The following is a 17736-nucleotide window of genomic DNA, read 5'->3' as shown; positions in this document are numbered from 1 at the left end:
TACTCGAAACGACCTGGTGAAATTTCTCGTCAGACGATCACCGTCTAATTCATCCTTCTGTAGTCGCTCTGGCCGATATGTACAGTCAAGTACCTGAGATCTTCGAGTTCGTAGAACATGTCCTTGTTGCTATCGTGTATGTAAACCTTGACGTGAGGACTGTCTAGATATTCCATAGTGAGTTGTTTGGGAAAACTTCTGACGAAGAGAGCCTTAACGGTGTCTATGCTAGTGATTTCGTTGGGTAGGAGCGCCCGCTTCGTCTCGTTTCTATACTGCAGGAACACTAGACCTAAGGAATCGTCCACAGAAACGCATCGTTTCGTCAGGAATGTCCGACAAGGGCATCGAGCAGCGAGGCAGCAACAAGACGCTCCTAATTCTATCGCGGGTCGATCGTTACCTAGTGGTCGCTCCAGAGTTTTGCTGGGGGTCCGTACGACGGGGAGGCTGCTTCTTTGCTTACCACCCCGTCGAAATCCAGTGCTCGATGTCTCCACCTCGGACATGATGCCCGGGTCGTCATCGAATAACATCGTCGAAGAGGGAGGTGGGTACCCGCGCGGAAGAGGCGACTGAAACAACCAAACGAAATCTGTCAGATCACCAAAGCATTGTCCTTTCTCTGCTTTTGCCTGTCTTTCGTCCGCGTATTTTCTTTTTTTTTTTTTTTTTTTTTTTTTTATGAAACGATCGTTCGAATCCAACGCGCATCAATAGAGAAAAAAAAAAGCAAAAGAAAGAAAAAGTCGTGTGTGAACGACGATACGATAGTGAAAAAACGATGTAAAAACGGACGCATGCTATCGTGCGATTCGAAACGATACAAAGAGAAAGGGGAGAAACGTGTATGAAAAAAGAGAGGAAAAAGAAGAATTACCTTTCTCTGGCGAGACTTGGTCCCCATCTGTTAGGCGGCGGCAGGTACACGGAAACACACACACACAAGTAAACCAGTTAGACGTATATATGCATGGAGCAGAAAAGGAGGTTGGCTGGAAATGTACTGTGAAAAGGTAAGAGCGAAACAATGCGATCGCGATCGCGATCGCGATCGATCGATCGTCTGTCGTTGGTCGTTGCTTGAGTTTCCAGGCTGCACGCAACTGGTCCTGTAAAAATCTCTCACGATCGCCAACATTTCCCATGCGCTCTTTCCGTCTTCGTTCGAAGACGTTTCACAAAGTTGCAGATCGTTTCACGTCGTTTTCAAAGACGAAGTGAGCGACGCGGTTCGAGTGGACGGATAAAAAGGGATCGAAGGTGAGTAAAAATCGAAAATATCGTGGGAAAGATACGAGCAGGAAGACATGACGGTGCACGACAACGTGAAACGATTAGGTGCCACGTGTACGCCACCAAGACCAAGGTGGTGTGTAAACGATTAAGGACATAGACGACTCGAAGGGGCTAACGACTGCCGGCTGTTCTGTTTCCCCGAACTCGTTTTATTTTCTTCTTCTTTTTTTTCCTCTTTCTTCTCGTTTTCCCTCGCCCGACTCCGGCTCGAACCAGGACAAACAAAAGCGCGAAAAGGGCACGGTCGAAAATAAACGAAACTCGGCCTGTGTGTATATGTACATGCTGTTTGAACGTCGAACACGATCGGGGCAACGCGAGACGAGAAACGAGGACGGCGTAGGTGGATACGAAGCTTAATTAACCTCTTCCCTTCGTTACGCTCGGCTCTTGACCTCGGAATATATCCGCTAAAGTTGTTGGCCAGATACTTTGCTGGCACGATCGTCGCTTACGTAATCGTAGCACGCGAACCGCTAATTTCTATCGAGCATCGAAAAGAAGCGTAAAGCGGAGATACACAAGCGCCCGTGTAACACCTTCGCTGCTAAAAAATCTGGCTATTTTGTGTAAACAATTACTCCCGCAAATATCGTGATAAACAAAATGGCGTAGAAATAAAACAAAGAAGCGTCGATGTAAGTAAACTTTCTTTGGCCAAATTCAAACTACTCCGTTGCGTGAAAATTTCTCGGAACATCGGCAATCTTCGTAGCCCCTGCGCGTCGATCGAGTCGGAGAGATGAAAAATATCAGAGAAACATAGAAAAAAAATTGGAGAAGACTCTGGGTGGAAGCATCCACGGGAAGGTGGGTGTGTGTTCGAGGGGAACGTAAAGGGGAAGAAAAGACTCGAAAAAAGTGTAAACGAGAGCACAAACGATAAAAGTCAATATGTATTTACATGTTGCGGAAGCAAAGATTCACCTCGAGATCCATGGTGGTATGACGCGTCGGCGGCGTACCGTATTGGCCGTGTGGCGGCGGCAGATGATGGGGATGAAGGGGGTGTAGCTGCTGGGCCGCGTTGAACTGCTGATGATGTAGGGACGGTTGGTGATCGCCGCCGAGGGTGTGCCTCCTCGGCTCGTCCCTCGATCGGCCACCACCCCCTGAACCGCTTCTGCCCCCCGAGCCTCCGCCGACGCTTCCGCCACCTCCAACCCCCAACACACTTCCACCTCCGCCCCCGCCCCCTCCGACTCCACTACCCACGCCGCCGCCACTGCCGCCTCGCCGACCAGTTGCAACCTCGTTCGAGCCCGCCTCACCCTCCCCCCTGCCGGACCCACCTGAAACACGATACAAAATCACCCTTTAGTCGATGCTCTCCTTTATACAATATGCATCCTCACTTTTATGCGATACAGCGAAAATGTTTATCCGTACGTTCTATAGAATTTACATATATATACAAAACTAAAGTAAAAATGCCGGTTGCCGGGTAGTTTGGATTCTATAAAATTTACATATATATATACACAAAACAAAATAAATATATATATGTAAATTCTATAGAATTCAAACTACCCGCCAACCTACATTTTTACTTTTCTCTTGCTTTACCGATAGTCGTCATTTGCTGAATAGAAAGATCGCGAGAGAAAAACGGTAATTTAGGACCTAGAAAATCAATTATAGATTTTCCAGGTAAAATTTCTAGTAGATTGTCATTAACCGTTTGAGTCGCAAGCAGCGCGATCGCAGTGTTTAGATTTTGTGTTGAAAAGTCGCAGTACATTTGAATGCTACGGAAGACTGACGATATTTTGTATTTCATTGTTATCTTCTCAATAATGTTTATTAAACGAAACTTGAAATATTTAGAAACTAATAGCACGCATGTATAATAATATAGACGTATTTCATAAAAATAAGAAATATGACAAGCGCTATTGCGCCGCTTGTTTCTCTTCGCAATCGATTAAGACCCCTGTTTTTTTCAAAGACCCCTGACACTCAAACGCTTAACTGTTATTGTATTTAATTTAATTATTTCCAAAATAGACTCGATTTTCCAGGATCCCTCGCCTAATTTACCCTAAGGATTTACGTTATTATACACACACACGCACACACACACGATACAGAAAGGACAGATGTTGTATTGAGATATGTGTAATTTTGTGTGCTACACTGGATTAGCCGCGAAGAAGTCACACACATATATGACTATGAGTGTGTGTGGAAGTATGTGCGTGCGCAGCGTCTCGTAAAACAGAAGAATGCAACTGTTTCGTACGTATGGTGGTAAAGAAGATGGTGAGGCAAAAAAAGTGCTGCGGCGCATGCAATGTGTATCTACGAATATCTTGTAAATCACATATTAAATAAATCTGAAACTATTTTAATATCGTTTCTACGTGTAATGTGAGTGTTGCTGTACGTTTATTTCGGCGACTCAGATCCACAATTCTCAGCATGTTGCTTGCGATCATCTGTCGGGTTCGTTTCTTTTTTCGTTACGAAATTCAAGTTTGAACGATGACCGTTAATTTAATATCAATTTAGTCGATTTGATCTGATATCGTCGATGTAGGATATGAAACGATCATTTTTGGAATTAGCTAGTCGTTTTTTCGCCGGCCTGGCACAGACTATCGCTTAGTCGCAAAACTACGTTAACGATAAAAGAGCTTGTCTTGTTCTTCGGAAGATTGGAAAAAGGAATTGAAAACGTTTTTTTCTCTCGGAAGACCGAGTAGTACTGTGCCGATGGAATAACAAAGTTGGCAGAAAGGTGGCGAAAACGCGTAAAGGAAAACGAACGCATCCTTCGGTTCGGCTGTAAAAATGGAACGAGATTTCCGTGCAACGTTCCCCGTGTGTACATTCTACTGGCAGAGTGCTACAGGCGAACTTGAACGATTCACCACGCGAGGGCAGCTGTGTCGCTATCGCAAACTCGTATCCGCTAAAATCGCGATCTTTTGCGTCATTGTTGCGCCAAATGAGCGATATACTTTTCAAATATATGTACACGGCAACGTTATACGAGAGAGCCCTTATGACGCTCGAAATAGACACGTTGCCTATTTCCCATTCTTCTTCTAAATTCATAGCAAAGAGCTTCTAACAAATTCGACTGGATCTTTCTCTTGTTTGTATCCGTAGAACATCCTAACAAAGTTTAACCGGAAGAACATGGAGAACGCCTTGTATATTTTGCTCGGTCTCCCGCATGAATGCACTGCCGAGGGAGCGACAAACGAGCGAATAAAGTGACGCGTGTCTTGTGGCGCCTGCTGCTCGCACGTGTCTCCCGTAACTATTTCCGGCCACTTCCGCGAACGCGTTATTCTCGGCCGAGTTTACCTACGATTTTCTGCCAAATAGGTCGGCCCCACGTTACACAGAAAACGACAAGTTTTCTGCTTAATTCGCTTAAGGTATTTGTAGCGTGAACGATATCCCTCAACGGTGAAACGCGCCGAGACTCGAAAGCCATATTCTTCGCGTAAACAAAATTTCTTGCCTGTGTGTACTCTTTATGCGCGCACGCTAACAAACAATTCAGATATGAAGAGAACGCTATAACTTTGCCTTGTAATATATGGGATTTTAAATATATGTATCATATATTTCACGATACTTTTATTCGAAAACGGTGAGATTGGAGGGGGGATTTTTCTTTAAAAAACCACTCTTCTACCCATTTTACGCAACGTATTAGTTTTTCAACAAGCTAGTAGAAACGGTTTCTCTGTAATTAATCGAAAAGTCACAGGGGCTACGTGTTAAAACTTTCAACTTTCAAGACGAATATCTCCATTTTGGTGAATCGCATATACAGGGTGGTTGGTAACTGGTGGTACAAGCGGAAAGGGGGCGATTCTACGCGAAAAAAGAAGTCGAAAATATAGAATAAAAAAATTTTTTTTTTTTTTTTTTAATTTTTCCATCGAGACACCGATCTATTAGTGAGATCCGTTATGACGTACCGCACGCGTACCGAACGAAAATTCAAAGTCGATTTTCTCGAAAACAAAGCCTCGAACGAAAAATTTTTATTCTACATTTTCGACTTCTTTTTTCGCGTAGAATCACCCCCTTTCCGCTTGTACCACCAGTTGCCAACCACCCTGTAGATATAGAAAATTTCGAAGGAATTGTACGAAAATCCATCTACGCTACGAATGCCTCCTAACTTCTACTTTCGTATCGGAGATGCCTGTCTGTTTCGCGTTTACGGTACTGGCCATTATTCGATCGTACACTTGGCCGCTCCCGACCAAATGATCGTCAGAATGTAATTGCAGAAAATGCAGTTCGATCAACGGCTATCGCTCGTGGCGCGATCCACATCGATCGCCAGATTTCCAACATATTCCAGCGGAATAGTCTGCTAAATGGAAACTATTCGCCAAGTAGCGATCAACGCGTAATCTATGCGATCGCAATCCGAATGGCACGCGAGTCTGTCGAGGAAGCTGAACGACGAAACGTCTGTGAGTTGAATCGGGCCAGCGCGTTGGAAGCTCGCGAGGCAAATGTAGGTCGCAAACGGTTGTTCATCCGTTGCTCGCTCGTCGGTCCGCCTGTTCGACGTCGACGTCCAATTAACGGCGAGCTTCGCGAATTCTGGCACACCGGGGCAAACGTGTTTGCCTCTATCTTCGTCATCATATCTGGACGAATGGACACACGCTATCGACACGAAGGACGTTTATCGATGAAATAAAATATAATCGACAATCTTTGAAGCTGATTGACAATGATTAACCCTATTAAAAAAAGTTTAACCCGTCCATTTCCTGCTAATTGATCGGGGAAATTGTTTTAACGCGAGAAAAGTAAAAATGCGAGATACAGCGGATACGTTGGTGATGTTGTCAAATGTTACAAATATTTTGGATATTTACGGTGAATTATCACCGAGCAATATTTATAGATTCGGTTGCGTGTATTTTCTCCATACTCCAACTTCCACAGCTTTGAAAAATGATTTATAGGAAATCTATCTAACTATTGATTAAATTAAGCTGGTCGCTGTACTCGCTCTTACGATAGCACAAAACAAATATGACAAGAACTGGGCAAACATTACGAATATACGCTATCGAGATAGATGAGCCAGTGACGGTGTCGGGGCTCCACGATACTGTGAAAGGGTTAAAACGATCGATAATACGAACCCAAGAGTTTCTTCTCTGTCGTCGGATGCCTATCGATCGTAGTCTACCGACGAGCAGGACCGCCTCGCGCAATTAAAACGTCATTCGTCGTGGACTTATCTTCGGGGAAAGATGTGCTCGATGAAATCCATTAGCGGCAACACGAGAATTTTCTAACCGTATTGAAATCGGTTAAAAGCATCGGCACGCGTGATTATCGATGGCAAGTACGCGCAAGCGAACGCTACGAGCGAAATTAAGCTCGCGCGAACGGTCGATCCGGCTGTCACCTTCAGCTTGCAGCAATTGATTTTTCTAACTAAACCTTGTGCACCCTCGAAATCACAGAAGTGCTTGCTACATAAGAAAAAAAAAGAAAAAAAAAAAAAAAGAAACTTGATAACGAGCTAGAACACGGAGACACGCGAGGCTTCGACCAAAGCAAACTTCAACTTCCTCGCTTTACAACGACGCTATATCGTTTCCACCTACACCTACAGTACGCGATACATATTCCCCTGCACTGACCGGTTCGATAAAACTCGAAGCGCCGCGGCCGACGATACGACCAACACTGGTAACTACCACGACACCGCGAGATTCTCGAACGCGTTTATTTTCAGAATAGCCGGCGAGCATGCACGCGAGCGAGGAAACGAAACCGACGAATCAACGAAAGCCTGCTGTCCGCCGGCTGTCCGTCGAGAAATCTAATCTCAACGTTCGGATATATGTGTGTATTCGATAATTCGTCACCGTAGATAAGATTCCGTACGGTCGGGCTGCGAATACCTGTAACCCGATACGAACAACATCGACTCGTTCTTCACATCGAACACGATGTATTTCTCGCGTAAAGCCGAATTTAGACTGTTTCGGTGTGCAGCAGCACAGCGGCTGAAACGAAGGTTGAAATTGACCTTCATCGACCGTGTTTCTGCGAAGTGCGAAACAGCGCAAATTCGTCTTAATATGTCGTTTCCCTTCTCGTATAGAAGACGCATTTTATTAATTAGAAATACGACGTTGCCATAGCTGGAGTATGGCAATTTTTCAAATATTTGTTCGATTAACATCGACTCGCTGTGAAATGGTTAATTCAACAAATTTTCCAAGTCTGACTCAGAGCTACGTGGATTATCGATAGGAGTTTTAAATAGTACTTGTACGAGTTTTGTGGTGTACTATTCTCAATTCGTATCAAAAGATCTGTCCGTCGTGAATGGAATTACTGTTGCTTCGTGAGATATCGTTCATCTGGGATTAGAGATGACGCGGACACTCGGTCCATGCATCCTTTATCTTCTATTATTATTCCGAGTAATTATCCATTTGGTTATGGTTTAAAGTGATTTTCTTTTTCTCTGATAAACGTATCGAAGGTAGGAAATTGGAGCGCGTTCCGTTTTCAGCGCCACGTAACGAGGACGGTGGATAAATTCGTTCCGATAAGCGCAACGAAAATAACCGACACCCTCGTGCAATCACAAGTTCAACGTTCCCTTTCGACTAGACAGACTACACCCACGCGAAAATAGTGTGACTGTAGTAATTATAGCGAACGTAGAATGGTAGGAGGGAAGGCCGACGGTGAGAATGTTGCGTGAAAAACAACCCTTGCCAATTTCTTTTTTTCTTTTTTTTCCAAAAAGAGTAAATGGTACTATATGTCGTTTTGAATATTTGTGCCATAGGTTCTCATTTCTTTTTTTTTATTTTTTTTTTTTTTAAGGAAAATATTCATCGTGTTATATAAATACTGAGAGCGTAAATTGAATCTAAATTTCAAATTAAATCAATTAAATCTATTCGCACCAAAATTAATTCAGATTGTAGATGTATGTAATATGTACACACGATATCTTTCCAAATGCGACGAAGAACGCGGAACAACGATGCATCGAAGAAATCGAAAGGTGTAATAACGTACAGAACGCATAATTATAGAAATGCGGAAATATAGAAAATATCCGAGCTATGGTACTCTGTGTAATATTTAGGAAAATAAAAATGTTGGTATCTGATGTGTAATTTGTACGTGAAACATCGCATCGTCTAATAACTTGGCCAGATACTACAGAGAAATTGAAACTTAATGTTCCATCGAAAAACTTACGTCATCCTGAAATATCACGACCCGAACATCATCGTACATTTTATAATTATCTCCTTTAACTGCTTCGATCGTATGATATTACATGTCAATAGCGCACATGTATTCACTGATCTTTTCCTCGTTTATTTAAACAAATGGACAAGCTCTTATATCACTTTAGATCTTGTTTGTGTTATTGTCTTTGTTTTTAATTCTTGGTAATTAAGTTCTATTTAAGTACTTGGTTATTATGCAATAATTACGTATTAGCCATAATCGGTTTTAATTATTAAACTCTTGATAATCGTAATTTATTAATCTATAATTGGATCATTCACTTACTTTTGCAGCATTTCTCTTATCGTACTATTAATGGGATTTAAATGAAATAAAGAGTTTCCTATGCAAGTTTCACCTTTTTATAATTCTAAATTATAATTCTATAATTATATTTCCAGAAGTATGAATTCACGGAAAAATCTGCCGTCTGCTTAGTTATTCGACTTTTGATTTTTCAAAATACCCCACGAAAAGGTAATCGATCACACGTTCGAGAAATTCATCGACTTTAATCTATAGCACGCGATCGCATGCACCGCGCGTATCTCGCGATCCTGCGCGATTAGAATTACATTACACGTATGCTCGTGGCCCGATCGAACTTCATTACCGACACGGACGCGGTTCCCGAACTAATGCGAGCCATTTTAGTTTCTTGACCTCGACCGATACAACTGTTGCGCGTTTCCGCCGTGGTCACCACGAACAGATCACAAAACCTACACTACCGCCTAATTCTTATATTCATATGTCGGATTATCATTAGGATTTAAGGCGCGTAACGATTCTTCGTTTGAGTTAGCCATCGTTTTACGAGACAGAGATTATATTTACGCGAATATACAAGATTTTACAAAATATTATGAATATTGAGTTTAATGAATGATAAGATTAACAGACGATAAGTTTAACTAATAATTAGATTAAAGAATAATAAGTTTAACAAACAATAAGAGGTACGAATAATATGTCTTACGAATAATAAATTTAACGAATAATGAGATTAACGATTGATCGGTTTTACGAATAATGAATTTAATTAACGCTATTAACAATGTTCCGGGGTTCAGACGAATCCACGGTCAACGGGATAACTCTTTACTATGCGTAGAATAATTTTAAACACAAAAATACGATTGCTGAGACACTCGGTAAATTGCTCGATGTATCACTTTCCAAGGCGATCACACGAACGAATATCTGATGAAAATCTTTTTCGCTATACGACTGCATTTGTTTGTTATATGCTCGCTGGAGGCATCGAGAAGGTTGCAATCGTCGCTGCTAGGCAGTTTCTGCCAAGAGTTTGTTGTATACTCTTTGGAAGCATCGAGAAAGATCCAAACGCCGTTGCTAGGCAGTTTCTGTTTGGAGTTTGATTCCTAATACAACGTGTGTCCCATTATATCGACATCTCCAAAGTACAATTCTATGTGATTTCTAGGGAGAACTATACAACCGATCCACACCTTCGTCAGGCAAAACGTTTATCCCGTGACCGTGGCTACGTTCGGCGACCAGTTGTCACCTCGAACCCACTTTCGCTTTCACAAATATCAAACAATTACAAATGACAATTGCTTAATTACAGTTATGATAAAATCTAGGCTAAAGCATTAGAAGGCTTCCTCAAAATTGCAAAAATTGCAAAATTTCATCTCCGACACATATATTATTAGTAATAAGACATTGTTAATAAAAATCGAGCAAAATGTGCACGTGTTTCTGGCAAGGCTGCGCAGTCGAAATCGGAATTTGGGAGAAATTTATGATCGCCGGAGTCGGAGTTGGAAGAACATTTTACAAAATTTTACTTGCCATTGAAGTTTCTAATTTTTTTTCAATTTTTTTCAAAAATCAAAAATATACAGAAAATGATCGCAAATTGTGTCGAAACCCCGACAGCAGCTAGTCTGCAAAGATTATCTTCAACACTGGGGACAATTAAAACGGATTTAAGAGAATCTATGAAAGAGGATTTGACTGAAGATATATAATTTCTTATTTTTATAAAAATCCTTGATTCAAATGAAAGGAATTTTACTTGATATTCATTTCGTACTACTTTCTTTTGTTCTTCTACTTTAGACAAACTGCACTGTATCATTACATTATCATCACATCACATTATATTGTTACAGCATTTATTCGAAAAACTGTAATTTAATTTATCAATTGAATTTAAAGTCTTTTTCTTTACTGGCAATAGAAACTTTATTCTTACGGTTTCTTTGCTTTGTTTGCCTTTACTGCGAGCATAATATTTTTAGCTTTTTACAACACTGTATATAGTATATATAAACATACTGTCTACAAAACATTAATAATCTAATTATATACATGCATACAATTAATATGTTAACAGCAAAAAAAAAAAATAAAAATAAAAGGAGTGACGAATTTTCATTGCAGACTCTGCAGCCCTAACGACAGTAAGAGAAAGAGGCGAACTCGAGACCACGAAACACGATCATACGGGAACGAACGTCACGTATGAATCTGATTGATGAGAATGACCGTTGATTAGGCGCGAAAAAGTTTTGACTGGCTTTTATATCCTACAACCGCCCCGATACAGCATGTTTTATAACCGATGACTATAAGGGGAAAAGGTGATTTTTATGACGAGGGCCAAAGGAAAGGGATGTGAGAGAGGCGCTGAGTCTACAGCCGGTATACTCAGCGCCTTCACTACCACGGTGGGTATCGGTGACCCACGTTGCTAAATTTTTTAAAGCGATTAAAATTCCATGGAGTGAAAAATTTCCAATAATGTGAACGATTTAAACAACGTCGTCCGGAAATATCGCGCAAATACGATATAATATTTTTCAAAAATGAAATATGCCGTAGTACAGCGGTTCTTAAGCAACTTCTTTCGCTTACCACGGACCTCCTCTAAATAATTTCTCGTTGTCGCGAATTCCCTTCGATGGAAGATGGCGTAACTCAAGATCTAAACGCGTAACGAGCCAAATATATTAAATGTATGTTCAAGATATATCGAAATATTTTAATATGGTTATAAATAATATAATTATAATATACAATAAATAATAAGTTAATAAATAAATAATATATAATAAATAATATAATTATAATAATATAATTTAATATAATTATCTTATAATATAAAATATCTAATGTAATATACTTCGTAATATAAAATATCTAATATAACATATTTTATAATATAAAATATCTAACATAATATATTTTATATTAAAGTATAAAATATATTTAAATGTATATTTGAAATACTAGTTAGCTCATCGACAACCTTCAAATTTGGAGGGAAGAGATTCGTTACAAATAAACAAATACACGTAGCAAATAATTTTTATTCGAATAACGCGATAATAACTTAAAAACGCAAGGATTTGCTGGCTTTCCGGGGACTATCGCGTTAAGAATCGTTGCTGTAGTACATTGCAATCTACTGCGGCTGGTAGAGCAAAATATATATTTATATAAAATTCGCGTGGCACTGCCTACTGTAATTAATCGCTTTAACTATATCCAGGATGCTCTAATACGGGAGACGAGATTAATGTTTATTTTGCATTGCTATGCTTCCATGTTACTGAAAATAAACAGCTGAATTTTGTATAACACCGGTAGTTAAAGCCAGCTTATGAGTTTAGCGAGAATTTTTCTGATCCTAACGATTATAATCTTGTTTTCTATCTTCTTTTCAATATCACAAGATGATAAGTAACTGCATATTCTCAATGTTATGTCACATAATTATTATATTATACAGGGTGGTTGGTAACTGGTGGTACAAGCGGAAAGGGGGTGATTCTACGCAAAAAAAGAAGTCGAAAATATAGAATAAAAATTTTTTTTTTAATTTTTCCATCGAGACAACGATCTACAATGAGATCCGTTATAACGAGACGTGATAAAGTGCACGCGTACCGAGCGGAAATTCAAAGTCGATTTTCTCGAAAACAAAGCCTCAAACGAAAAATTGTTATTCTATATTTTCGACTTCTTTTTTCGCGTAGAATCACCCCCTTTCCGCTTGTACCACCAGTTACCAACCATCCTGTATTTCTCAATATTATGTCTTGCATATTATCATATTGTTTAGTGATATGTGTTTAGTGTTCACGAACGTTATTCGTAAGGAAATAAAAACATTATCGTTTGATTAATTTCCATGCAACATTTGAGCAGAATGGGGATATTTGTACAAACGGAACTTTACATGCAACGAGCGTACAGAAAAAAAAACGACAGAGTTGGACCGAAGAGTCAAGAAGAAAGAAAGCTACAGATTTTAAGATTCCCACGACTGCACTGTAGAGGGGCAAGCTGGCTTTCTATCGAAGACTAGTTTATGACCTTGCCAAACTATGCTTTCGCTGCAACAGGAGGCAGAATTTATATTTTATTTAAAAGAAACGGAGGGTCTATTATTTGGTCTATCAGCAACGGACACGTGCAGACAGATGCTCCGAGGCAAAAACATTGTTACTGTCTTTAAACTTGTTTCTTTTGTATTAAGTTTTGCAAGTCTGTTTTAACGTATTTCAAACACAGCAGATATCCATACTGTACGTAATATTTTCTGTAAAGGTAACATCGGTAAACACGATATTCTAGAACAGATTTTTTCATAGTGTTCCAATCTTGTCGCAACTTCCCTTACTTATGAACAGTGCTGTATACGTATTCCGGGAATTAACTGTCAAATTTAAACAGACAATAATTTCTCGGCGAACTCTACAGGCCGTTTATCGATTATCTTCGGTGAGAAAGACGCGCTCGAAAGTGCGCTGCTCCTATGCCATTTCTTTTCTTTCCTGTTTGCACGATCAAATTTCACGGACCGAGCGAACCACAAGCAAAAAATCTTCCAAACAGAACTACCACAAAGTATCTGCCTGTACACACACAAAGTACATAAATAAAATTCACGAGAATCGCAAAATCGACTCTGAATCTTCAGATTCTTGAAATTTTCGTTTCAATCGTGTTTCCGCTTCGATCGATAAAAGAATACCAGTGGAGAACGACTCGAAGTACGTAGGAAGTACGTTAAGATTCGTTCGGACGAAAGTTCAGCGAACTGACTGGTTGGCCACGACGCGCGTTAATTAACCGTAATTGTTCGAGGTTGTTACAGAACGGGACCGTTGGAAAGGCTTTCGAACGAAACCGCGTGCTTCGCCAACGTTTCAAAAGCCATTCGAACAAACACCATCGAATAATTCATTGTCTTAATCACAATCGACGATTAAAGCTTAACGATACGACGCTTAACGAGAAGCAACGAGTCCATCGAGAAGCATTCAATTTACGTTGTTAATAAGTGCCACAATTTTTTAAGGCAAATGGAAGAAATACATATAGCAGAAAGGTGAAAAAATATTTAGGAAAATGTTATTAACAATTGGTCCAAAAAACCAGCTGTTATATTTTCTCACTGTATATTCGTTTTGCACCAAATCGGAGAAAAGAACGAAAGTTTATCGTGTACGGTGACTGTACGTCGACAGATCGGGCAATGAAAAATCATCGATAATTAAACGGTGTTTTTTTAGAGAGAAAGGAAAGTTATTGAAGTTGGGGACAGATGGACAGCGAGGGCCAAAGTGGAGAGGTTAAGAGGGCCGAAAAGGGGTCTGGGTTATAGGGCGCTACATTCAACGTTCTCTTAATTTCACCCTGTTTCGTAGGGAACGCGAGTAGAAAAGCAGCGTGCTGCTTGTACGCCTGCGTGTCTCGCGGAGCCGTGTGTATGTGCGTGTGCGCGCGTGTGTGGTTGGCTGTGAATCGAGCGCGTGCCGCGAGAAAAAAAAAATCTATATCGCCTTTCAACGCCGAAGAATGTATTTCGGGGAGAGGAAACATTCGCGGCACGTGCACGTGCGTGCGCGATTACGTGCGTAAGTACGTGCGTTATTTAGCGGCGAGTCTGCAGCGTCGCCGCCGTGTCCACGTGTCTTCGATTCTTTGTACGCGAAATCGACGGCTTTTCACGAAACGGAACCTCGTCTAACCCCGGTATATTCGAGATCATCGATCCGGTTGAACCGAGAATTCCAAACGCGTGATGGAAAAGAACGTCGAGACGGCTGCCTTATTTATCAGGATTTATCGCCATTTATCACAGTACAGGTTACTTACCACTCTCTTTCCCTCTGTTTTTCTCACTAAACGTGTGTAAATCAAATGGATTAATTACAAGCTTAATAACGAGCTTAAGCACGTCCAGAAGCGAGAGCGGCGTAGTCCACTGAAATTCCCGCTTACTTACATTTCGACGTTGATCAGAGACACACGCGAGAAACGATAACGGTTCGATGAACTAGAGAGATTGAAAAGGGAAACAAAACTCGCGGAACACTTTACTAGATATCGTAACCGAGGTGCATGCACTAACGCTGGCTAGCGCCGGCAACCGGCTGCCAGAACGCCAGAAGGAAAACCGAGTCGAAAGGAAGCATCGCTAGAATCCTCGTTGCTGCCGCCACCTTCGCCGTTGCTGCCAGTGCCGCCGCCGCTTTTATAATCAATATTAGTTGACGGTGAATCCGCTGAGTGTCGCCGTTCGACGCTGAGAGAGACGGAAAGCCGGCGATTTCTCGCATGCACACGTTGCCTCGCAATTAAAGCTCGCAAGATGCGCCAGATAAGCGACAAAGCAGCTTTCGTTGAGAGATCGTTTTCATTTCCGCGTCACTTACTTCTTTTATCAGGAGTTTTCGCTAGGGGGATCAGACGCACCTCCAGAATTCGAGTCTCCTTCGATCTGCATCCCAACCTTGTCCTTGTCTCGCACTCACGACACCGTCAACTATCCGCCGAAATCGCGTGGTCGTTTCGAACGAGGATACTCGACGTCCAAGTGCATGGTCGCGCGAAAAGACGAATCAAGAGCGGAAGAGTGGCGTCCTCGGTCGAACGAAACGCTATTGGTTGCACGAGACACGCGATTTAGGGGATGTCGAGGTGGTTTGACAGGATTTGAAGAGAGGAGAGCAAACGGAAGGATGGTGTCGCGTGTTTTTCGCGGAGAAACTGGCGGCAGGGTGTGGCGAGAGAACGTTTTAAAAGATTGGCACGCGATTCGCTTCGACCGGCGTCCACCGGCGGCGAGGGCGCACGAGACGACGCGACCGTCGCGACGCCGTCGACGCTCGCCTCGCGGCGCGATGCATCACGCCATCTCGTCGCTGGCGATCGTCGCGCCAAGCTGCCATGGTATCGTTGAGAACTGTTTGCTGCTTTGCCCTTATCACCGGCCGGACGAGGGATATGCAGTTTTATCAGCGGAGACTGTGCGAATCCACGGCGGCTCACGAACCACCGCTTCCAGATGTTTCTGAAATTTACAGCTGCAGATGCGAATGTTTATAAAACTACAAACGATATTCGTTTATCCACATTTGTCTACCCATCATTTCTTTGGTTGCAAAATTTTTTTTTTTACAGCGACGAACGAATGCGGTTTATTTTTTATAGAAACTTGCACTTGTAGTCGTCGACCTCTACATAATAAAAAATTAAGAAACGCGAGTCAATTTAGGTTAGGTTGATCTTTTTCAGTCGCTGTAAATGCACAGAGACGATTCGCGAACAAAGAAATCATTATTTCCGACGGAAGGGAAATCCGAATGGCGCGTTGACTCGCTTTTTTCGATTAACAGGAAGTTGAAAGGACTTTCTCTTTTTTATATGGAAGAACGGATGGAATCAGATTATTTGGCTATAATAGAAAGAGATCAGGATTTAGAAAACGTTGGAAAATAGCGAAAACAGAAATGGGTAAGCGATTTTGTCCCGTGAATGTAAGAACGAATGAAAAGGCAGAAATCAGGAAAACATTGGATACGCCGTATAAATAGTTGCCGTACAGAGGCAGTTGCTAAAGCGATCGAACAAACGTATCGGTCAGCCAGGGCAATGCCGTGTCATGCTTTTATTAGACGCGAGAAGCGCGTAAATTTTTATTTCTAGAATCGAATACCGTCGGAGGAGTAAGCCAATACTAATCAAGCTTTATAAATGGGAAATATATCTTGAAGCATGTGGAAATGTTCATTTTGTCCGAGAATATAATAACTGTAATATGCAAATTAATCGATACACCAATTAAGAAATAAATCATGACCGCTTGGAGAATCGGGGAATTAACTGTACTGTAAAATTGGTTTTTTCCACCCATCCTCGGCTCCCATTTTCTCGCCATCTATAGAAACACATTTGATTAAATTTTTTCCGATCCAACCTAAGAATCGTGCCATTGGTTTTTTTTAAAAGTCCATTTTTATAAAAAGGCTCGTGCACTCAATTTATTTATCCGCCATTGGCAGAGTACTCGGTCAAAGTTTCGTTGAATTTGCTGGAGTGGTTTGAGGGAAAATGGGTCACGAAGTTGGCCAATGTTAGACGTGGATAGAATTCCGCTGTGAATTCCCTTAACGTTATACCGTTATGAATTATGAGTAATTATAACCATCTTTACGTAGAGAACAGAAGAATCGTTCGTCCGATTTGAAAGCAACGAAATTCGAATTCAGCACTTGAATATCGTACTTAGTTAGTAAAATCGTTAAAACGTTCGTAACGTGCAACGAACTTTCGTAAAAGTTGTTGGAACTTGGAACGAAGGAACGTGGAAAGATAAGCGTCAACGGAAATACCCGTTTTAATTCGTTTACCCGGTTGAAGCGACATCTCTGCGTAGCTAGTTATACCCGCTGCTGGTGGCTTTGCTGTGTTACTTCCGGTTGCACGCTCAAAGCTGGATGGTACGAAAGAAACAAAGTGAGAGGAACGGGGCTAAGTTCGATCACATCGAGCCTCGTTCTCATCGAAATCCGCTTTTCGGTGTTAAGGACGTCCGATTCGATTGCTAGTCGTGTTCCTCGAATTAAACACGCATCTGACGTATCGCAATGTCAATTTAAAACTCACGCTATATAGGTATCGCGGATAGGTATATGGACATTTTAATCGATGTTTATTAACAACGTCCAATTATTTCTGAGAATCAGAGATCCAAAATAACCGTTATTTTAAGCATTTTTTTTGACAAAGAATCCTTCAGTAAGAAATTTCTCAAAATACAAAACGATTAAATGATATGACCTTCAACTCTCCTAATTATGAATGACCATCATGAACGATTAACATTTTTTTTCGCCAACAATA

At 41.2% G+C, this 17736-nt stretch overlaps 1 protein-coding gene across 19 annotated transcripts in view; it reads right to left on the bottom strand.

Annotated features, from left to right (window-relative positions):
* The window catches only part of LOC126874421 (uncharacterized), a 171172-nt gene that overhangs the window by 88169 nt on the left and 65267 nt on the right, over positions 1-17736 (bottom strand). For 18 of the 19 annotated variants that reach the window (XR_007692789.1, XM_050636453.1, XM_050636463.1 and 15 more), the window contains exons 4-7: positions 2227-2591; positions 881-907; positions 404-575; positions 94-292 (exon numbers count right to left, since the gene is read on the bottom strand). Coding sequence is in view for 18 of the 19 variants with exons in the window: in XM_050636453.1 (XP_050492410.1) it covers positions 94-292; positions 404-575; positions 881-907; positions 2227-2591 (763 nt within the window). In the remaining variant the exon portion in view is untranslated. The remainder of the gene's footprint in view (positions 1-93; positions 293-403; positions 576-880; positions 908-2226; positions 2592-17736) is intronic. The other variant, XM_050636456.1, reaches the window with a different exon arrangement.

The sequence above is a fragment of the Bombus huntii genome, chromosome 16, assembly GCF_024542735.1.
Source record: "Bombus huntii isolate Logan2020A chromosome 16, iyBomHunt1.1, whole genome shotgun sequence".
Lineage (NCBI taxonomy): Eukaryota > Metazoa > Arthropoda > Insecta > Hymenoptera > Apidae > Bombus > Bombus huntii.
Note: the sequence above shows the minus strand (reverse complement) of the source record. Positions and strands in the feature narration are given on the sequence as shown.